This window comes from Scophthalmus maximus, chromosome 12 (genome assembly GCF_022379125.1).
Source record: "Scophthalmus maximus strain ysfricsl-2021 chromosome 12, ASM2237912v1, whole genome shotgun sequence".
In the NCBI taxonomy this organism is placed as follows: Eukaryota; Metazoa; Chordata; class Actinopteri; order Pleuronectiformes; family Scophthalmidae; genus Scophthalmus; species Scophthalmus maximus.
In genome coordinates, this window is record NC_061526.1 from 15874654 (window position 1) to 15898342 (window position 23689).

The following is a 23689-nucleotide window of genomic DNA, read 5'->3' on the forward strand; positions in this document are numbered from 1 at the left end:
ACAATGCAGCAGACAAGCTACATTTTCCCACAGTTAACACCCCACTGCCCATTCAGCACACACACACACACACACATGCACACACACATGCACACATCTCCGTCTCAATTTAATTAACCCACAGGCACCACAGTGCACAAAGAAGCTGCCCTTATAAAACAAAGATCTCACTGAAGAACACTGATGTAATTTGCCTCAATGCGTGAGTGTGTTGTGTCGTGAATGTAAGTGTGAGTGTGTATGTATGTGTGTTTTTGTATGAGGACGGCTTTAGTGAATGTCCCTTTATCTTGTCCCCAGTATAGGACTGGGATTGCAGTCATTTGCTGATTTTTGTACACCATTTAATAGAGGTGCATTAAGCTTCCATCCCGCTACGCAGGCTTTTGTTTTGACTCACAAAAAAAAGAAACAGATGGATTAAGAGCTTCAATTACCCCTACAAGGAAAAGCCGTCACAGTGTGTGTATGTGTGTGTGTGTGTGTGTGTGTGTGTGTGTGTGTGTGTGTGTGATTGTGTATCTGTGTGTAATATAATTCCCCCCGCACAGTATCAGGGCAGAGAAATGGTTGCCACGGTAACAGTGGTTGGGGCTAGGAGAAAGCAGGGAAGGAGAAGCAGAGAGGAAAAAGGAAGGTGGGAATGGGGGGGGGGGATTTAGGGTGAGATGGGGAAAAGGGAGAGATTCTGTCCACTTTTTCTACATGCAAGGAAAACACACTGACACTGAAAATGCCCCATAACAGAAAGTTTGTTTTTAGTTGCAATTGGATAGTTTCAAATAAGGCTTTAAAGTAAAATAAAGTGGTTTTTAATGCTACAAATATTTCTTGAGTTTGTCGTCTTCAGCAAGGTCTTTATTACTTCTATTTGCCAGGTCAAGAATTAACTTTCAGTCACAGCTTTTAAGCAACAAGCATGATAAGTCGTTAAAGTGCTCACCCTAATTAACATCAATGATTTTTCATATGTGTCTAAAATTGGAAATGTAAAGTTACAGTGTAAGGACTTGCTGTGGTCTACCACCTATCAGCTTTGAGGATGAGGTTTTTCAGAGACTGCTGTCAGTGATGGATGGTTTCTCGCTTAACCTCAGAGGTTAGCCGAGAAAGAGAAAAGCCACTGAAGTGGACACGCTGGTAACTGGAACTGTGTAGAACACAATTGCAGGGAGGTCCAAGCACACAACTGTCCCCTTACTTGTCGCAGCATGGATCAGGTAAGACATGAGCTGATGTTTAGATATAATTGACTTCATGAGTATACTGTATGTTAGCCCTTCTACCAAGTACAGCCTTAGATTTGCACCGAGAATACAATAAATGCCTCAGTTGAAGACATCACTCGCCTCCTGCAAATATCATTCCTCCAGCTCACGCGTTGTCGTCCATCCTATGCTGAGAGATATGCTTCAATAAACACTGCTTTTGGACTTTTTAGCCTCGTACACCAGGACACTCCAGAAGGGGTAATGTTGACACGGGTTCCCGTAATTCACCCGCACTTCACCGCCCGACTCCCCAAGGGCGAGTGAATGTATATCACATGAAGCGGTGTGAGGCGGTTTACCAGTCTGTAAAGCTCCGTGACGCTGATTTCGTCCGGGTCCACCATGCTGAACTCTCGCCTGGGGACCAGGTCCAGGCACAGTTGTCTGTAAAACAAAGACACGAGATGAGACGGATAATACACGTATCAATATGTAATTCACATCCAACTCCGAAAGATCCACTGAATTGAACAAAATCTACAAATTGAACTGACACACAAAGTACATACAAATGCGCACACACGCGGACCAGCGGTGTCAGATCGGCAGTGTCAGTCGTCTAAATAAACTTGACAGATCATCCTCTTCTCTGAGGAATAGATGAAAGAGAAAAAAAATCCTCTCCCTTTAGCACCCCAGTCCTCTTTATCCATCTTTCTCAAATTGTTCCCTTCCTCTCTCCATCCTTTAACCCTCCCTGTGTCCCATGTGTCCTCATTGGTTTCTACACAGATCCAACTCTCACTCTCTCTTATCCTCCTCTATAGGCCCGGCTCTCTCAGTGGCCAAAAAACTGCGAACTAAACAGTACGTCTTCTCTTCAGCAGTAAAAGAGCTGGTCAACCTTACAACTGCCCATGAACAGGGGCTGTCCAGCCATCTCCTCAATGGGGAGAGTTTGTGTGGTGAAAACAAACGTGGGAAAACATGGAAACTGTACTGATTTTATGTAGTAGAAACTGGAATTATGTAGTGCCTTGCATTGAAAATTCTGCCTTTCCAGCAATCAACTCACCTCCCCAATGACAGATGTTTAAGAACTATGTACTATTATATTACTATTATCTTAATGTACCTTTTACAGAATATCTGTCAGCTATGATAGATTGCAAGCCTCAAGTCTCTGCTCTGGCATCTTGTATTTTCATACAGTACTGTAAAAAGAATGATTTCCAATGGTTGAGCAAAGTGTTAAAAACAAAATCAATCTTTTAAAACTTTAGGAAAAATAACTCATAAGTCATGAATTATTGATGAGGCCAAACAAATTCATCAATAAGGTGCTTTGGTGTGTAACATGGTTCGGCTATCAAAGTCATATTTGGACATTTGAAAAGAAAACGGTCCCCCTTTCCGTCTGCCCTCCGTTTACTCACTCGTTGCCCCAGTCCAATCTCGCTGTGATGTGCTGCTTAACATCCCTCATGCGATCGTGGGTGAGGTGGCCCACCAGCACCTGCCTCCTCAGGTCCAGGATTTCATTCATCACGTGCCAAAGCCGGTGGAACAAATCCCCCTCATTCTTCTGCGGAGGGAGGAAAGTAAGAGAGGAAAAAAAGAGTCAGGAAAAGGCGATGGACGAAAGGGAAATTGACAAGAAGGAAAGGCGATAGAGGGGTAACCTCAGAATATGAAAACATACAGCTGCACTAAAGGTGAAATAAAAGTGACACTTCAGTGAGCCAAATTGTTTGAGAGGAAGAGGGCAACCCAGACAGAGGCGCAGACAGAGACTTCCAAATGGACTTGTGCCGATTAGTTTCAATGTCCTGCTGCTTCTTTCTTTTTTCGCCTTCAAATTTATGCACTTTGATCTGCGAGTATTCATCAGCTCAATTTAATCAGCACCCCAGATAGTTTAATGGGCCGCAAACACGCTCAATCTCACCAACGAGTGTGCACGGCAAAGCTCTGCCTGCCCGTATTTTTTAAATTACCCAGGGCCAAATGAATTCCCTTCGTGAGAAACGTAAAAAAAATGAAAAAGAAGAAGAAAAAAAAGGCAGCTTTGCTTAGGCAATGGTCTTAAATCAATTGCAAACTGTGTGTCTGTTTGAGGATTCTCACCACATAGAGCTGCTTCCACATGGCGCCCCAGTCCCGTAACGTTGACGTCATCTCCGTGATGACAGAGTCTTCGACGGGGGTGACCGTCTCAAATTGCCTGTAAAAGGAAATAAAGGTTCAAATCTTTTTTTATCACAACCGGCACATACATTCATAAATACTTGCATGACAAAATTACAACATTGCTCACCCTTTATTCTTGACGTGGGCATTTTTCAAGTGGATGTAGCTGGAAGGGAAGATCCCCTTTAGGCAGAAGGGAAACAGGTTAATGACGCAACGTACTTAAAAAAAAATCCCATGATATTCACTTCCTGCAGCGTGAGTGTCTGACTATTTGTCTGCCATGTGTGATAATGATGCACGTCATCAGTGCGGCGCTCTGTATGTTTGTGGGTTTAAAAGGAGACAAACAGATAAAAGCAAGGAGCAATGGGATATAGGAGAAGATGAAAGTGTGTGTGTGTGTATGTGTGTGTTACATTAAGAAACTGCCTGTTGCTCCTGACTGACTTAGGGAGATCAAAGCAGAAATTATGTTCAAGTATCTTTGGATAAATGCAACACACACACACACACACACACACACACACACACACACACACACACACACACACACACACACACACACACACACACACACACACACACACACACACACACACACACACACACACACACACGCACACGCACACGCACACACGCACACGCACACACACGCACACACACATGCATTTTGTGCATGGGACATGCAGCATCATTAGCAAAAAGGATTACATTTGGTTAAATTGGTTGGTTTTTAGCAAAGGACGGATTTTTTTTATTTTCAAACTATAATCCATTAAAAAAAACTTTGGGCGTCAAATGTAGTTCTGAGTTCTACAGGCTGTCACTGACTTTTGACATTCTTCTCTGCAGCTATTTGTCACACTAATAGTTTACTGAACATATTAAACTGTCAACAATCACATTGTGAGCATACATTTTAAGTAATAAGACCAGATCCCCTATTGTGACCAGTGCACAAAATCTGTGTAAATGCAGAAGTGGTTTTTCGATTCCAGTGTTTAGCAGCTACTGGAAGTAATTCAGTGTCCTCACTCATCCACGTTCTTCATATTTGTTTGCACAACCCGAAAAAGAGGAATCTTCTGTTCCCCTCTCCAAGGAGATTTCATCAGAATCGAGCGTCCATCGATAGAGGAAATCATCTTTTTAAAGCTCATCGAGGCCAACATATGATAAGTGTTTGAGAGCTATTAAAGAATTGGATTGAATGAGTTGTTTGTTCTTTGTACCTGTGCTGTTCCTGCTGTGACCTGCTGTGACGAGGCCTTCTGGGCCCACACACTTGTTTTAACTCACTGTGATTCATTAGGCCTCTGCTCGGGTTGGCGCTGTGCCGGGATTTATACACGACGCCACCAACCTCCGCAGAGGCAGATAATAAGACGAATACCTACAAATAGACCTTTTGAACTGTCATAGCAGGAGAAGCACAGGTGTTATGAAAAGGTGAGTGACTCTGGTACAGCCTGCGCACGCCACCGCTGCCCTAAAAGAAAGAGCTCTTATCGGACAGAATTATGCAAAACTCCTGTGTGGAAGTTTGCGTGAGGTTTAGCAAAGGAAGGGACGGCAGCCGTGACCAAATGCAGCTGTTGATACCGACATGATGAGCACTAATACCAGACGAGGGTGTCTGACAGAATCAAACATTTTGATAACAATAAAAAGTACAGCTGATGAAATGTGTCACTTGACAGTTTTCACCTCAGCTGGTTAAACTGCCAGTTGTGGCCAACAATGGCGAGCCTGAGGGACGTTCAGTGTGACATCCCTGTGTCTGTCAGTTGAAATAGCATTCAATGAAATAATATAAAGAAACACAGATATGAGAGAGGGAAGCAGGGATGAGTGAACTCACTGTGTACAAATGAGTAATAATAAGAAACCTGCAAACACACGTACACAAACACAGTGCAAAAACACTCACCTTGATATTAGGATTCTTCAAGATGAATCCTCGGTACCAGCCTGCAGAGACAAAGCACCAAGTTAATTTCAGTGAGTGTCACGATGAACATTGAACCTTTACATCTTTACAAGAGGTGGAGAAAAAAAATGTAATACTGTATATTAAATAACAGAAGGAGAGGAAAGGAGATGCATGTATGTTCACAAAGAGTTTCATTACAAGTCAACCACAAGTCAACCACAAGTTGTTGTTATTTCAATTCAAAGCCATGTGGGGAAAAAGGGACTGGAGACATTAACGGATCACTGACTTGGTGTCTCATTGCTGACCAAACTTTTTACCACCAATAAAAATTGTCATAGATTTCATTTAATATACATATACATAATACATATATATGTACATCTATATATTGATTGTTTGGTTTGTTCCTTGTTTTTTAACAAGCTAGGGAGGAAAAAAACAGCAGACACAGAGAAACAGGTGACACAGCTGGGGCTCGCATACGCTCGCACTGCCCCACATCTTTAAACAATCCAATCTGAGCTTGATGCTTTTGGAAATCCCCGCACTGTTAGATACGAGCTAATACATTTACATCAGGGGACTTTTGAGCTGATGCTCATTTCCAAGCTGACGATATTGAGCTAATTTTCCACTGTTCTGGTCGCTGGAAGTCCCAGAACATGAGAGCATTCGCTACATGGCTCAAATGCAAACGCAGTCGTCATCGCCGTCGGGGTATTCGCCAGAGCATCAGTGACTTCAGGTCGTCATTTTTCCACCCTGATTTGTCTCAGACATGCAGAGTTAGAATAGCATTCGGTAATGTGTCTGGGTCGGGACTGTGGAACGTATGCTCAGTATTTCCTAGATGAGTCATTTTTTTAAGCAGAGGTCAAATTCTGTGGCAGCTCTTTTGCAACGTGTTTATGTCTGTCAAGGAGAGAGCACATCTGCAATAGATCAGTAGGCCGTGAAAACTGATCAATGTCTTCAAGCAGTTATTATGTATACTCTAGAGCAGTGATTCTAACGAAATAATATAATATATTAAAAATAAAACTACACATCTTAGACTGGGAACTATTTTTACCTTAAAATTGTCTGTACTGTCTGTACTGTGATAAGATCTGGTTTAGAATGGATGTTATTGGGTGCCACAGATAAACTTGCCTGGCCGCTCAGGGACATAGAAGAAGAAAAATGTCACAGAACGCACGCACCAGCCTGATTATTGTGGTGGGTCGTGACTTTTTTTGAAAAAACCCACAACAAACATAATAATTACATTTTTGAAAGATCTTCAGTAAATATTCGTGTCACAATAGCCAGTAAACTAGCAGCTACAACAGGCCGACTGCACAGTAAACACACGTCATGACAGGGTCGGAGTCATCTGCCACCTTTGTACTGGTATAAATGCAAACTGACCTCGACGTTGACAATTCAATTGTAATGAAAAAAATACATTATTGCAACATCTCCGTCATATCTACTAAGTTCAGTGTTTCCCCTACCATTGAATTGAGGGGGTGAGCAGAAGTCATTTATGGTCACTTTCTATATGTACCTTATTCCTCATTCCTGGATAAAAGATTGTGGATGAAGCGTGATTTGTGAAACCTAACCCTTAACGGGTTAAGGTCAGGTTTTCCTACATGTCAGTAGAGTCACCTTGACTCTGAAAGCTCCTGTGTTTTGACGTGTCAACAGTATCAACATGAGGCAGAGTCATTAGTCTGACTCCTGTGTTGTCAGCAGCACATCTCCCCTCACTTCTTCTGCTGCTGCTGCTGCTGCTGCTGCTGCTGGCAGGATTCGGATTTTGTTCCTCCCCTCTGGGCCAAGCATTCCGCTGGCTGTGCTATTGTCTACTTCCTCTTTTACCGCAATATCACATCCCCCTTGCTGCATGACTGGCTGCTCGACTGACTGACTGGTGGGCTGACACTGTCAGAGTGCGTGCTTCTGTCTCCCAACAGGAAGTGAAACAGAGTGTGTCAAAAGCACCGGAAGAGAGAGGTCTGTACGTGTGTGTGTTAACAAAGGTCAAGGACTGAACAGTTAATCTCCAATTATAGTAATTGAAAAACTCTAATTGGGTCCCTTGAATGCATTATGATCTCCCCTGTTGCCCTCTCTAAAATTGTTAAATCATCTAATTTATGATCTAAGTCTTTATTTCTTGAAAAAAAAACATATTGACATGCATAAGGAGAGACAGACCGCAAAAGAGAGCGAGAGAGAGAGGGAGCGTGTAGAGGAGAAAAACAGACTCAGTGTGGGCAGGAAGGCGGGAAATGCATTCACCCCGTGGTGCAGGAAACAGTAGCATAACGTGAATTACCACAGGCGTTCATCACAGGCACGACGCTGCTCATTTTGTGTGCGCCCTCCGCCATGACATGCCTCAGTGACGTGTGTGATGTGTTATCTTGGTGGAAGTCCAGGGAGAACACGTGGTGAAGACTTCAGTACACAAAATAACAGGTGTGAAAAGTGCTCGGACCAACAGACCAATATCTAGTCTGACAGAAAGAGAATTTCTTGCCGTCCTTGCCTCAGGCAAATTCGCCTCCAATGGTTTAATGTTGGAAACGACAAGACGTATTTCGAACTCCTGTCAAGTACTGTGCCTGAAGTTGGTGAGAAACCGAAACTTACCGGATCATGTAACAAGGGATTGTCAGGCGTGTCTTGCATGTGTTTGTTGGCGCAAGACTATTTCTTCCATGCATACATCTGCGGATCAATGCACATGTGTGCATTTGTGTATGAGCGTAAAAACCTTCTGGTGCGCAGCGTGAGCAAGCCCGTACCGATTATTCGTGAAAGTTAGTTAGTTTAGTGTAAAAGCTTTCACATGAAAAGTGTGTCGGAAAGCAATTTCCTTCCTTAGTTGTAGTATCGTCTCACGTTTCATTTTGGTTCCCATCAGAAAGCAGCAAACATATGTATGTAGGGTGACATACAAATAGTACATGTGAACATGTGCAGTGTACCTTCACATTTCTCCAGGATCTGCACCGTGTCTCCAATTTCCAGTGGGAGGCCATGCTGGACGGTCCCTCGGAAACTGGCCAGCACTGCAAGAAAAACACCCACATGAGTTTTTTATTATTTTTTTAAATGTTTGAGTTACGGTTATGCAGAGTTATACAAAAAAACGGTCCTGAGCCAGAATAAGTCGAGGCTACAAAATAAAAAAACGCTGCTGGAAAAATGGATGGAAAAAAAAAAGTAGCTTCAGAGAGAGGAGGTGCGATCAATATTCTGTGTAGGTGAAATAAAATAAAAGCTTATGAAATATCCCTGTCTTTCTGCACAAACTCACACCTCAGTAATACACAAATCAAAGTTGCATAAATACACACAGAGTAAATAAAGAATAAATGAGGTTGAATTTGTATTCGAAAAGACAAAACCTTTCAAGGAATGTATCCACCAACAGCAGAGACTAAAAATATCATTATAAACAGTATCAACAATCTAAACATAGAGTTTTTGCAGAGATGCAGCACCACCCATTTAATCCTTAACACACAGATGGGTCAAACATAATTTTGGATGATGCAGAGATAGAGGGAACCCCATTTTCATCAGCTGTCCCAAAATATTTTTAATAGCTGGAATGCCCCTTAAACGTAATTGAAAAAGGGAAGAAAAATAAATCTTACATTCTACAGAAAATTAAAGTTCAGAGAATGAAAGTGTAGAGATCTGTTATGAAATGGGGGAAAAAAACTTGGAGATAAACCCTAACCCTAACCCTGTTTTAGGATGATATAAAATACTGGTTCAATATTTAAGATTAAACTGGTTTTGAATCAATGTTTTAGGCTTAAATATGAATAAAGGAGCAGCGACAGAGTGATGCTGCGGGTCCATTAGCATTGAGTGGTGCACGGTGCTGTGAGACTTTTAATAGTCATGAGCAGAGTGTCAGCTGACAACTGTTAATGTGCCGCTGACTCACTCACTGAAAGCCTGACACACACACGCACACTCGATTAATTAACCCACACACTTAGACCTGCATAGACCATACACACACACACGCACACACACAAACACACACACACACAGAGCATGCAAACAGACTGAAAACTCACAAAAGTAGCCTATTTAAACAGCAATGTATACAATCGCACATGGACACACAGGCATGCATTCACACGCAGAAGGGGGCGGCTTCAATGGGAAGCATATATACATATATATATATATATATATATATATATATATATATATATATATATATATATATAACAACGCTGAGTGAATTAGCGCTCGCTGGAGAGGGATTTGATCTAATCATGCCCAATTTTTAAGGACCGCGAGATACAACACCCACCCAGAGACTGCGTGTGCAAAAAAGACTGCGGACACTATGGTAATGTTTCATTCATGGACTGGTGAGCACATAAGGATGCGACACTAGTCCATTGACCAAAAGGCAATTCAAATAACCGCATTTATTTTGCAAATCCGAAACACAGGTTTTTTTAAAAATCACTAAAAATACTATTTAATGCCATTTTCTTCCCCATTTTTTAGCAGAAGCATTTACTGAATATTCCTGTTAGCAAGCAAAATAAAAATAAAAAATCTATCGGCTGCACTGGGAATTAAACTTTGGGTGATCACTTCTTTACGACAACTACTTCTAAAAAATTGGCAAAAACTGAAGAAAATGATGAGCTTTACTAACTGACAAAGTTGTACTTCGAAGAGAAATATCAGCTGCAAATCAGAGGTTGACCGCCGGAGTATCCCGCCGCTACCCATGAGAGGATTCAGAGGAATTACCCATCCACCCACTCTCTCATTTGACATTGAGATCAGGTCTGCTGATGAAATAAGACGGCAGCAAGACCCTCTGTGCCGTCTGTCTTTTTGTGTGTGTGTGTGTTTGTGTGTGTGTGTTAGTCTGTGTCCTTCAGTGTTTAATGTGGAAGCTTCGCCAACTCCTTGTTATCCCTCAAGCTGCAGAAAAACTATCTTTACAAGGGATTTGTCACAAGTGCACATCTGACTTTGTCATTCATTCAAAGAGCAACCGCTTGCTTGCAAACACACACACACACACACACACACACACACACACACACACACACACGCAACCCAAAACTTGGCTACTTCCTGTAATTCATTCAAAGCCCAATCATTCACAGGCAATCACAGCAAACACACTTATACTCACAGTGTGCCCAATGCATGAATTATCCAAGTGACTTTCCCAGCAGCAGTGAACTAAATTATTCAGTTTCAACTCAAGTCACCTTCTTTTTTTTTCTTCTCTGCTGTGAAATTAAAGCTTCCTGCCTGTCGATCCACCAGCCAGCTGCTGTCCGTTCGCCTGCCTCTAACTGCCCGTCATCCGTCTGGCTCTGGCGATCTATCTGTCAACATGTCTGGACCGGCTAACCGCCGCGCGATGCACTGAGGAGACGCGAGGGGAGTTCGCTCTAGAGGGATTTGTTGCTGTTTGGTCCCATTTGCCATGATTGCGGTGAGAACAAATGGGGAGAAAGGCACCGCTGACACAAGGTACAAAGGAGGGATAGCAGCAGGCAAAATCCTATAAAGAGTCACACACAAACACGGCAAATCCAATTGTGCATTGATATCACCTTGCAACAGAACAGAAACAGACTTCCCAATGCTCAGATATTAACGCAAACGCACATCGCCTGTCTAGTGAACGTGTTAGACCCAGATGACCAATGTTACAGCTGCCAAAAGGCAAACTCAGATCCTTTTACACACACACACACACACACACACACACACACACACACACACACACACACACACACACACACACACACACACACACACACACACACACACACACACACACACACACACACACACACACACACACACACACACACACACACACAGTCAGATTTTGACACAGCCCACTGGGTCATGGCAAGGACGATCCCTCAATTACACTTTGCATAGAGTTGGCAGCCTGGAGGAGCAGTGTACACACAGAAAACACACTGGCGAAGAGAGACACGGGGGAATCAATTCTCACTGTCAATTTTTTCAAGAGGAAACAGGAGCACGAGGGAATAGAGACTTACGGGAGCATCAACAGGGGAGAAGAGCGCAGTTATAAGAAGCTAAAATATTACTCAAAAGGTTCTCTCTGGTGGAGCGACAGTGGTTTGACACTGATGCAGTGTGTCACCCGGGTCTTCACGGGGCAGCACACACATCTCACGTCACACCACTTGAGGAAGCCACCAGGAGAAGGAGGCTGAAGTTTGCCAAAAACAACGACCAACAGACAGCGTTATATTATTCATCACACACAAACTGCCAATTCTTCTAATTTTACAGCTTCTACGTTACGCCTTTACGCTTTCTACTGGACAAGGCATATGAAGACCGGAACAGAGCGAGACTTCTGCTACATGAGTTTCTTCAGTGTCACGTTATAATCCTAAAGAATTATCTCTGCCCACGTGATACAGTACACAGAAATGATCCCCAATGAGTTTCACACAGTGAGGTGCAGATTTCCTTTTTGTGATGTTGCAGCCTTAACCAAGACATCTAACCAGGCTGCACCGGAAGCGAACAATCTATTCATTTACTGACGGCGACTGTGTCCACATGGGGGGGGGAGGGTCGGAGGTCGCATTTCGATCTCTCTAATGAACTCTCACCTCGCAGCAATCCAGTGCCAAATCTGTGTCTCGGTAGTTTGCAAGCGCATCCTGCTGAATGAGTCGGGATCCCTGGAAAGCCCGCTGGCTCGGATTAGGCTTACATGTGTTTTAAGGCTGCCACTTGGGAGTCTTGGCCCGTCAAACCGCGTTACATTTGGTTTTCCCCGTCGCTTCCGTCTAAGCTACTTACAAGAATGAACAGCGCCACGAGCCCGGAGTACGAAGAACACCGAGCCTCCTCTGCTCCTTCAACAAAAAAGGAGGAAACGACTGCGTGAGGCAGGTACACAGCCTGCAATCAATGATCAGTTTTATGTTGCTGAATGATTTCTCAAAGCCCAGTTTGTTTTTAAACAAGCTTTTTGCTCAAAATCAAATGGCAAATTTCATTCAAAGCACTCGCAGTGTGCTTTCTAACCTCATTAGCCTTAACCCGTCCTTCTCTCCAAATGATCTGACAATGATTCACGTGTTTAAAAAACAAAATCCACTCCCACGTGTTAATTATACAGCATTTATGTCATTAATATGCTAATTTGACGATAACGCAACTGTGGTGGCGCTCCACTGGTCCTCGCGCCTCTGCCAAATTTAAGGATCATGAATATTTCATTTGTGTGTGTGTGTGTGTGTGTGTGTGTGGGAATATACGTGTGAGAATTATGAAACGCGTCACACAGTCACACATGCAAAACGCACTTTTCTACAGATGTTCGAAGAAGAAAAAAGGGGTGGATTCTGAAGAAAGCAAGAAAAGGGATATCCAGGGGGGAAGCAACACGCAGAGGCTCTTCACTTCCTCATGCAGAACATTCTGCACTTAACCGTCCGGAAGAATGATAGAGCCCGAACTGCATTTGCCAAACCCAAACTGCCCAGTATTCCAGCAATGCGACTAATACATTCTTGCAAAGACCAAAACTAGCTTAGCTATGTTTTTGGTCTCAACCAAATCCATGCAGACTGTTTTCCTAATCAAAGGCTCTAGGCATTTTTATTTTTATGTGGTGAACTAAAAAAAAAGGGGGGGGGGGGCAACATGCCTCCACGTCATGCCATAAAACTAAATGTGTCCCACCGCCGCGTGGATCGGAGCCACCGAGAGGGTGAGAGTGGTTTACAACACACAAGGACTTACTCAGGGGCCTCGTACAGTACGAAAATCCAAACCACAGAGACGTGTTTATGCATTTCTGAAGCACAAACTCACATGAGTGTGACAGAGCAGGAGAGGAGAGTGAAAAAAAAGGGTGAGCTCGGAATGCCAGGGAAGTAGTGCCATCCGGCAGCTGGAAGCAGGGTGATCAACAGGGGTCGGCGGCGGGAGAAGAGAGCGGGAGCGGATATCTGACAGTGGCGGCGTTGAGAGGGGCCTTGAACACGGCTCAACTTGGCTAGTTCTGCACACAGAAAACACGCACGCACGCACGCACGCACGCACGCACGCACGCACGCACGCACGCACGCACGCACGCACGCACGCACGCACGCACACACACACACACACACAGAGGTCTGATAGGCAGTGCAGACAAAAGAAGAAGCCAGGCTGGCGGAATCACCCAGGAGGAACGGCTTTCATTTCGCCTCCTCCGTTGCCGGCCGCCAGGTTCCTCTCGCTGCCTCTGTGTGTGTCGAGATAGCAACAGAGGCGCCGTCACAAAACCGCTCACGAGCAACAATAACCCTTCGCTCAAGTCGTGCGGCTGGAGCAGAACCTTTCACAGCAGAGTTGCGAGAGGAATGTTATTACCTTCTTTTTTTTTTTTTAAGAGCTGCGTGACAAAAAGAGTCTCAGTGACAGATACAGAATGTGAAAAACTCACACCTACACTATCCGAGTAGTGAAAGAACTAAGAGGTAAATACAAACTGTGCAGGAAGAGACACGGACACTCATCAAAAAGAGTGTCCATGAACTGCGAGGAACTCCTGCTGCTTTCAACTCCGCACCTCTGCTTGCATGAGTATCGCCGTGACGTCTTTGGTTTGCGAACTGCTGCTTTGAAGCCTTGAGTTTAGCATTTCGGCCAGCGCCATCTTGGTATTTGAAACCAGAGGTAACCATATTTGGAGGAGCGGCAGGTGGGTCGTGACTGAGAGCTCGTCCAGTACACGTCCACCTACACCTGGGACCAGAACCTATTGGAGGGTACTAGCTACCAATCACACGGTATCCACGCAACAGTGCTTTATCACCACAATTTTCAAAAATGAACATCATGCTGTATTGAAGAAGACTTGAAACTAGATGTTGAGACCATAAACTCCCCGGGAAAATGTTTGCGGACAGAGTGAGAAGAAGAGTCTCGTAGACTTCAATAGAAACGTGTTTTTTGCAGTCAATGGGGACGGCGTTGGCGTCCCTTTCCGGCTCGGGTGACTCCGTCCATCGTCAAAGCTCGTCTTAAAATACAGGATAACCGAGAACAACACATGGAGCAGTCGGTCTGCCCCACTGGCCCGAGAAGGAGAAATCATAAATGACTCAGATTAAACAGAAATATAGGTCAGTGCGATAAAACCTAACCTCATTCCCAGACATTAATCTGACTTTTTAATTCCGTAAATAGACATTCTAGACTTATTCCTATTCTTATTAGACCCCAACAGGTTGTACCTGCAACGGGGACGGTGGGTTGGGGTGTTGCAGATACGAGATTGTGGACGTTGGTATCGCAGTTTCAGAATCGTTACTATTCTCTGGTTCACTTGAGGTTTTCTGATAAGCAGTGACCCCAGACTGACAAAAGCATCAATTCTCTCTCTCTCTCTCTTTCTGGTACTCTCAACACAGACGATGCGAAAGCCGGGCGCTGGAGCCAGCGTGTTGATTTTTCCGCAAGCAGCTGAACCTCGTGCCGACACCGGTGCCTACCCATTCCTCCCACCCTGCAGGGAGAAACTCGGAGAGCGAGGGAAGAAGGGCCAAAACACACAGAGTGAGTGAGTGGAGGGAGAGGAAAGGTGTGGGTGAGGCTGGAGATAAAGCCACAACAACAATATTTAGGCAGAGAAAGAGATACTGCGGAGAGTGATGGAAGGGCGAGTGAGAGGGACAGAGGTAGATAAGTGGAGAGTAGGATGCAGCTCCCACGAACAGATGGAGGACAGGAGAGAAAAACAAACCGCGTTTCTTCTTTCAGGTATAGCGGTTAAAAGTGGGAGTGTCAACTGAAACCTGCTGCATCGATTGAAACCTGCTGCATCGATCCGTCTCTCTTTCGTGCTGACTCAACTCTAGCCTGTCCACTTCCTTTCTATTCTGTCTCCACATCTGTCAAACGCTCTCTTTCAGGCAGGGGAGGTGTGACTCACCTCTATCTACACTTCAGGCTCGCTTTAATCAAATTAGGAAAAATTATGCACTCTAGCCGAATTGGCAGTGGCACACATAGGTGTAAACACACACACACACACACATACAGGAAAATCACATGAGTACATGTGAATGTGTGACCTGAACACCTGCATATACTTGAGAGTGTGTGACATGATTGCGCGCACGCACACACACACACGCACGCACACGCACACACACACACACACACACACACACACACACACACACACACACACACACACACACACACACACACACACACACACACACACACAGTCTCAGTCCACAGAGATATGTGAGCTTGACCATGACATCCACACAAAAGATCCTCAAGAAAAGTAAAAACCAATCCAAACTGCAGTCAGGTCCACATTGAAGATGAGGGAACAATGATGAAAAAGTGAGGAACCAAACACCTACGAAGAGGTTTGTCCTTCAGTGCCCGTTGGCCAAAAAGAAGGTGTGGGATTTATGAAACAAAAAGGGAGGTGAGGATAAATTCTGCCCCAAGGTGAAATCAAGTGCATTCTATAAAGCAGAGCAGGAATACGGGCTTGCCCTAGATTTTGATTTGTGTTTATGCGTCTGTCAAAATACTTAAAATCGGATAGAGCGCAGCGTCAACCTTAAAGCAGCCTCGAGCTTGTTCTGCACGCACAGACTCGTGTGATTTGTGCTGACTCTGGAGGCAGAGGATGTAAAAACAGACACAGAGACAGAGAAGGTGAAGGACAGATGAAGGCAGCAGAACAAAGAGACAAATGAAAAAAGAAAGCAGCGGAGAGAGAGAGAGAGAGAGAGAGAGAGACGGCAGAAAAGAAAGGAGACAGCGTGAAAGAGAGAGAGAGAGAGAGACGGCAGAAAAGAAAGGAGACAGCGTGAAAGAGAGAGAGAGAGAGAGACGGCAGAAAAGAAAGGAGACAGCGTGAAAGAGAGAGAGAGAGAGAGACGGCAGAAAAGAAAGGAGACAGCGTGAAAGAGAGAGAGAGACGGTAGAAAAGAAAAGAGACAGCGTGAAAGAGGGAGAGAGAGAGAGACGGCAGAAAAGAAAGGAGACAGCGTGAAAGAGAGAGAGAGAGAGAGAGAGAGAGAGAGAGAATCAAAGATAAAAAGATGTCAGCTCTCTCGCTTATCTCGCTTCACTTTGTTTGCCCCTGTGCTGTATGTCAGCTGGAGAGGAACGGAGACGCTCGCCACTGTCACTGCCGACGGCAAGGCCAGTGGAGAGAGGTGCGGACGGGAGCGAGGAGCTAAACACACACACACACGCACGTACAGTCACGGAGAGGAGAAAGCAGAAGAGACGGCCACATGACACAGATAAATATCTGATATAAAGTGACTTAATAGCCATGCACGATTTAAAGGTGATAACTGCAATTGTTTTTTCTTGCGTGGTGAAACTACACTAACAGCATCCTCGTTGTGGTCGGACAGGCTTCCTGTGCACCTGACGATCCGACTGACAGTGATCACAAACTTTACGCTACACAACTTTGCACACGTTTCACTAGATTCTCTGTCAGTATCAACCTAGCTGTAATATTCATCTGTACTAAAAGTCACCGATTACAGCTTTGAGTGTATGAGTTTCAATGTGCCGTTGTCGCAACTCTCTGCGCACATTGTGTACACACAGAAATCCGAATAATTTATTTTCCATCTTTAAAAATCAGTCACTTAACAGCCAAGACTTTACTGTGTCGACGGCTTCAGGGACAAGGTGTGCAAAAAAACTGTCAAGGCTTCAGACATGCAAGTCCGCACACTTCCCTGAAGTTTTCCGGAAGTGTTCCGGAACTTTCCCCTGCCAGGCCCCTTGAAAAATGTCCAAAAAATGTGAAGAGTGAGCCCTCGTGAGGATACAGCGGGAACATCTCCAGAAGAGTCACATTGTGCGAGTGGGGCGCTCTACCCAGGCGCCAACCCTCGCCCAAATGTTCCAGAATTATTGTGCTGTCATGAATAGGGCTGGGCGATAATTGCTGAAAACTGTATCACAATATCAGTGTTTCATATCGGTCGATATCGATAATTATTGATAATTTTTATGACCTAAGAACACGGGCCAACGAGATGGCGCAACCAAACGTGATACCGTTACATGATTGGCTATTAGGCGTGTCTCTCCATACGTTGCTAGGTACCAGAGGACGAGTGCCGGCGTATCTAGCGGCCGGCGTAGCTTGACTCTTTGCTCCGGTTTCTTCCAACGAGGGAAAAAAATGAACGAAACGTTCTATCGAACGCATTTTCTATTGATATTGATCACGTGTCTATCGCAATACATATCGTTATCGTTTTATCGCCCAGCCCTAGTCATGAACGCGTCTGACTCGGACAATCTCCCACTGCACTCTTCATATGTGAACGGCACATTTTAGAGAGTTCATGCCTAAACGCAGCTTAAGATACAAAGAGCTAACTTGTTGCACGGACAAGACTGACATAAAATCGGAAGAGGAGATCAGAAGAAAAAAAATTCCCACTTGTGAAAGAACTGTAAAGCCAAGTTATGACCGTGAATTATGGATTCCATATTTCTATACATCTGTATGGACTGGAAGCAATGAATAGAATAAAATAGAGGTGTTGTTATGCTGCCTATTGGTTAGTAAGTGGATGTTTACAAGAAGGATATGATTTCTGTTTTCCCATAGCTCTCTGAAAATTTTATTTTAATGTGTATTAAATGTGTAGTGTATTTTTGTGCTTCCATTTAATCCCGGTTGGTTTTTATATAATTTTTGATTCCCTTCTTGAGTGAATAAAATCAGACCTTGAATCTTGAAGAGGGTGTTTTTGAAGCCTTAGGACGTCTCGTGGCCCTCGAGCAGCTCAGCGTTTGAAGGATTGTTGTCATTTGTGCGCTCAGCGTGCGTCAATGTATTAATGTGCCGGAATCGTACCATTCGACTCTATCCTATCATGTTGGACAGCTGGCGCTTATCACCTCATTATAAAATAATATTTTCCCTACCCTACTCTGATTAAAAAAGGCATGTTGTTCTGCACGCATATAGCATCTCAGCATGCACACATGCATGAAACTGCACAGGGAGGTCTGTGGAGGCAAACACACCAACACACACACTTCCACGTGTATATTGTTAGCGTGGTGAGCCGGGGGAGGTAGTCCGGCGTCTCCGAATCTGCACTGAACCACAAACAGACATATGGAGAATTTCCTCTTTGTTAAACCCGCTGGATTGTTGCACGACAGTAGCCTGGGAACAACGTCGCTTCTTTCTTCTTCTTTCTGTTTTTCTTCATTGCATGCAGATGCAGCCTGTTTTGAACACTGATTTGTTGTTAAGGCAACAAGCCGCCGCAACATCGCCACCACCGCGCACAATTGCAGGCTGTGAGCGGTGACACAGGAGCTCGCGGACGGCGGGGCGAACACGAGACAACTCGGCAGCTCGCGCACAAACACCTCCTCTGAGCTAAAAATGAAAAAGCATTGTTCTACATTCCTCAAAGCAGGATGAAATCTATCCATGTTTCGCCCATGTCCAGTCTCTATGGGAGCAGATTAACACTCTTTAGGGGTTAATCTATCATGCATGGGCAGAAATTCTCTGCCCAGCAAATGAAAAAAAGGCACACTGCTTCACTTCTGTGAAAAAACCACAGCTTGGCCCTTTTGCTATAAACATACACATTATGTGGCAACTTAATATGCCCACAGAGTGTACATGTGCGTCTGTGCATGTTAAGGTGCACTTTTTTGTGTGTGTGTGCATGCCAACAGTGTCTAAACAAGTCGGTGTTATTATCGTCCCCGTGGGCAGGAAAGCTTCTGTCTCATCTGATTAGCAACCCTCCGCTCAGGGGCTGCACACAAACACACATACACACACACACACAAACACATGCAGAGAGAAGGGAAGGATGAGGTGAAGGGTAAGACTGAGAGCAGGGAAGAATAGGGTCGATATAAAAAGGGTCGATGGACACATGAGGGTGAAGGGATTGCGGAAGTGCGAGAAGAAAAAGGAGAAAGGACGGGAAACGAAGACGGAGATCAAATGTAACTCTAGAAGATGGGAAAAGACAGTGAAACGTTCAAGGAAAAAAAGACAGAACCGAACAGAACTATAAATGTCAGCATTGAGCCATGGGGTTGATATTGACTTCAACCCTACGGAGCCATTTTCATCTCATCACCACGCCGATTGTAAGTCTTCCATTAGTGATGAGCCGGAGCAAACATGTCCCCTTTGAAGCGCGATATCAGTAGGTCGTGGACGAATGACCCCATGCTGCTTCCACTGAATGCTCAGCCTCCCAGAAGATGCAGTAACTACAGCTCAAAGAAAAGGGGGGGAAAGAGGGAAAGATGCCGACGCCGATGATCGGGCGGAGGCTAATTGTAGATGTGAAAACAAATCAATCATGATACTGCTCGTTTCCAAGTCGGTGGATCTGCCGCCAAACCACACAGAGTCTCGTTCAGCCCTAGTTTGTTGCAAACGAGATAAATGGGGGAGAATAGAACAATCATCACAAAACAGATGAGAGAGAGAATGTCCCACCAGACCAGTATCCCAAATGCTGTGTAGTCATTATTCCGTATGTTCACTGCACATCCTGGCCTAGTGGCCTTCATTCAGTTCTCCTCCCGAGGAGATAAAACAAAGAGCTCAGTGACAAGTGGCGGCAGAGAGACTGTATAAGGGACGGGAAGAGGAGGGCGAGCGAGTGATTCCGAGTCAGCGGGGAAGTGAATGAAAAGACCAAGAGTGTGGGTTGTCTGCGCTGAGTTGAAGGGGGCCGCTGGGTTGCAGGTCGGGATGTACACACAGTGGGTCCACTCAAGGACACACAGATGGCAGGTGCAACACAAATACAAGCCACTGGAGCATACCTTATTAACAGCTAAACCTGCCAGCCAGCCTGCCAGTCACCACCTCACAATAGGAAGGGATCTGCAGCTTGAAGATCTATCCGCCCCCCCGTGAACACGGGGGAAAGAGCAGATGAACTAAAAAAACGTAAAGAATGAACCAGCGACTTACAAAAAGAAAACAAAAATGAAAATGATCTGTAAAAGCCAATTAAAACAAGTGACGAAGTCCAAACTGAGCACTGCACTCTGTGTTTTCCAATCAATACGCTGCTGGAGAGACGCGAGGGTAAAGACGAGGAAGATCAACTGAGCCAGGAATGATAATGTCAACAAGCATGAATCCATGGTGCGTTCAATGGACCTGAACGGCGCCGAGGCTCGTTCCAGGATGTAACAGCTATATTTTTAGGTGTTGAGATGGTTTTAAAAACAGCTTCTTGATATCTTAAAGCCTTTATAATCATATACACTTAATTTATCCATGTTGTTTTGTAACACTGCATGTTACAAAAAATTATCTCGGTTTCCACTCGGCAGAAAACTATTGAGACAAACTCTCCGTTCTTATTTGCTGTCAAATTTATGTAAACGCTCTCCTTCTTGACATAATCAAAAGACATAGAGATATTTAATGCACATTGCAACATCAAAGCTCCGAAGTGAACCTTAAAATCCTTGTTAAATGGCTGTAGAGGAGTGTTAAGTGACCAATACTTATACAGCAGCAATCACCATGTTGGGATACAGAGCAATCACAACATGGACCACACTGTATACTGTATATGAACTTGGATCCACGCAGCAAAACAGCACAAAACACCAACTCTGGTGATGTCTGAGCATTGTTCTGGTTCCTGTATATATAAATAAGGAACTCATTATTCTTTCTCACAGTACACTAAAGTCCTTCAGTAACTCCTATGTTTCTAAATCCGATTAATAATTAGTTGCCCAGACTTGACAACTGTTACTTTTAGATTCTGTCGTGTGGTTTCCAGTGCAACCTGCAGAGCTGTTACCTCCACACAGCTCAGCTTCCCGGAGGCCTTTGAAAACAAAGAGGCATTCAACAGGGGCATTTTCCAAATACACCGTGTGCCACTGGGTATCAGGCAATTCTACGCAACAGCGAAACTCTTCTAAGCCCTGCCACTGAGTGCGTCTGAGCTCAGCAGAGGAGAGAGAGCAGGGAAGGGTGGCCGTTCAATGTGGGGGGAGGCCACAACTGAGCTGAACTAACAATGACAAGATAACGACAGTGGTGAGGGGCCGACCGACCAAAGAAATATGACAAGTATCTGTCATCTAACCTCGGAATAAAAACAAAATATTTTCATGTGATACGCATTCTGCTTTCCACCAGCCACAAGATATCGAGAATGAGTGTGTGTGTGTGTGTGTGTGTGTGTGTGTGTGTGTGTGTGTGTGTGTGTGTGTGTGTGTGTGTGTGTGTGTGTGTGTGTGTGTGTGTGTGTGTGTGTGTGTGTGTGTGTGTGCGCGTCTGTGTCCATGTCTATACTGGCACTTATTTTCATTCTTTCCGACAAAAAAAAAGAGCCTCACACTGAAAACTGAAAAATGGGGGTTGGATAACGTGGCTCATTGGCATGCCAATCCTGCTGACATCTGCTATAACTTAGATCAATAATGGATGTCTCGCACACAATAACGCAAACACACACACACACACACACACACACACACACACACACACACACACACACACACACACACACACACACACACACACACACACACACACACACACACACACACACACACACACACACACACACACACACACACACACACACACACACACACACAGGAATATGGGCACACATCGGGGCACATCAGTGAGGAAACGTGTCGAGGTACTGTGGGTGCTCCAAAAAAAACAGATTTACTGGAAACTACAGAAGAAACTGTCAAACAACTGGACATTCTTCTTTAAAGTGTGTGTGTGTGTGCGTGTGTGCATCAGGGAAGTCATTTGTGTGACAATGTCTAATGGTTTTCTGGAGGAAAAGGATTTCCTTCCTTCTACTTGCGTTAGTCGGCTCGCATGGCGCTTGGTGTCAGGAAATGCAGGCCCTCATGAATAAAAGCTAAAAGAAAACACGCTGGGGGCAAACTCGAGAATGACCCGCGTTGTTCTGCTCTGCACTTCAGCGTGCATCTGAATGTATGGCCTGTGTCTGCGCGTGTGTGTGAGTGTGTGTGTGTACATGGTCAAACATTCCAGCAGGGCTAAGGGGTTCAGCTGTCCTCTGGGCTATTTTCCTGTGCGCAGCATGCCATTGGTGGATCATGGAGGATTATTCCTGGGGTCGGACAACTTTGGGCTTGAAGAAATGAAGAACAAAAAAAAAAGAGAGAAAGAGAGAACCACCATGGTTTGGACCGGCTTCTTTAAGGAATCAATCTCGAGCAAAAGGGAGAGCGGAGCGGCGCTGTGTTTGTCAAAGCAAACCACGTAGGAAATCACAGAGCCAAGGCCTACATCGAGCGGGGAAGACACAGAGGGAGAGGAGCGAGTAGCCACTCAAGCCATCTTGCACTATGAAAATAATTAACCGGTACTCAACTGTCACAGCAGAAAACCCCCTGGTGCCTCCTCTGAGATGTTGCTCTAGCTCGAGGAGTTTGCCTCACACTTTGCCTTAATCTTGTCCATTACTGTGCACATCGGTGCGAACAAAGAGGCTGCTCTCCAATTTGTTTCACGGCTGTCGAGATTGCCCTATTCCCTGCATGCATACTCTCCAGATTAAATTGGGAGGAGAAGAAGAAGCTGTGGCCATGTACTTTTAGCTCGACTCCGGCTAATTCGGGGCTAGGCCTGTTCAGACGCAGCGGCAAGGCAGAGGCGGAGCGGACACGGAGAGCGAGAGTGTCAAAGTGACGGCTAATTTGCACGTGCTCGGGGTCCACACAGACAAAGTCAATAGAGTGGTGTAAGAAAGTTGGAGGGGGGGCTGGCGAAAGAGAGAGAGAGAGAAAAAAAACACGCCCCAGTTTCCCAATTTAGGTCAACGACTACTCTGTAATTAAATGAAACTAGTTAAAAAGTCTGCAGGAGCTCAGAACTTGAAGAGGGGGGCGAGAGACGAGGGGGAGGGATGGGGGCCGGAGTGATTAATTTCATCTTTGTTTTACTCCTCCCCTAGTTTGCGAGGGAACACCATTATACAAAGTAGAAAGGTAGCCTCATTTGCGCGCCCCGTTCAATGTCTGCGTGCTCCCCAGGGGAAAGGGGGTGCATAAAGATTCTAATGAGCAGTAGAGAAAAGAGTTCCTGAAACACAAAACGGGCAGATACAGATACAGAGACACTCACACACACATGGGGAGGCGGCTCTGCCACCCGTGGCAGCTCCGCTCAGGGAGGAACTCCGTGCGGACCCGGCAATTGACAGCCCATCAGCCATCACCGTTCTGTATCCGTCTGATTCTCTCCGCCTCACTATATCTCTCTCCACTCCATCTC

General features: G+C 44.9%; 1 protein-coding gene across 4 annotated transcripts in view; it reads right to left on the bottom strand.

Annotated features, from left to right (window-relative positions):
- dock4b (dedicator of cytokinesis 4b) overlaps positions 1–23689 on the bottom strand; it is a 100569-nt gene that overhangs the window by 64248 nt on the left and 12632 nt on the right. For all 4 annotated transcript variants that reach the window (XM_047336065.1, XM_035620091.2, XM_047336064.1 and 1 more), the window contains exons 2-7: positions 8322–8405; positions 5335–5375; positions 3529–3584; positions 3339–3435; positions 2648–2796; positions 1571–1655 (exon numbers count right to left, since the gene is read on the bottom strand). In XM_047336065.1, coding sequence (XP_047192021.1) covers positions 1571–1655; positions 2648–2796; positions 3339–3435; positions 3529–3584; positions 5335–5375; positions 8322–8405 — 512 coding nt within the window. The remainder of the gene's footprint in view (positions 1–1570; positions 1656–2647; positions 2797–3338; positions 3436–3528; positions 3585–5334; positions 5376–8321; positions 8406–23689) is intronic.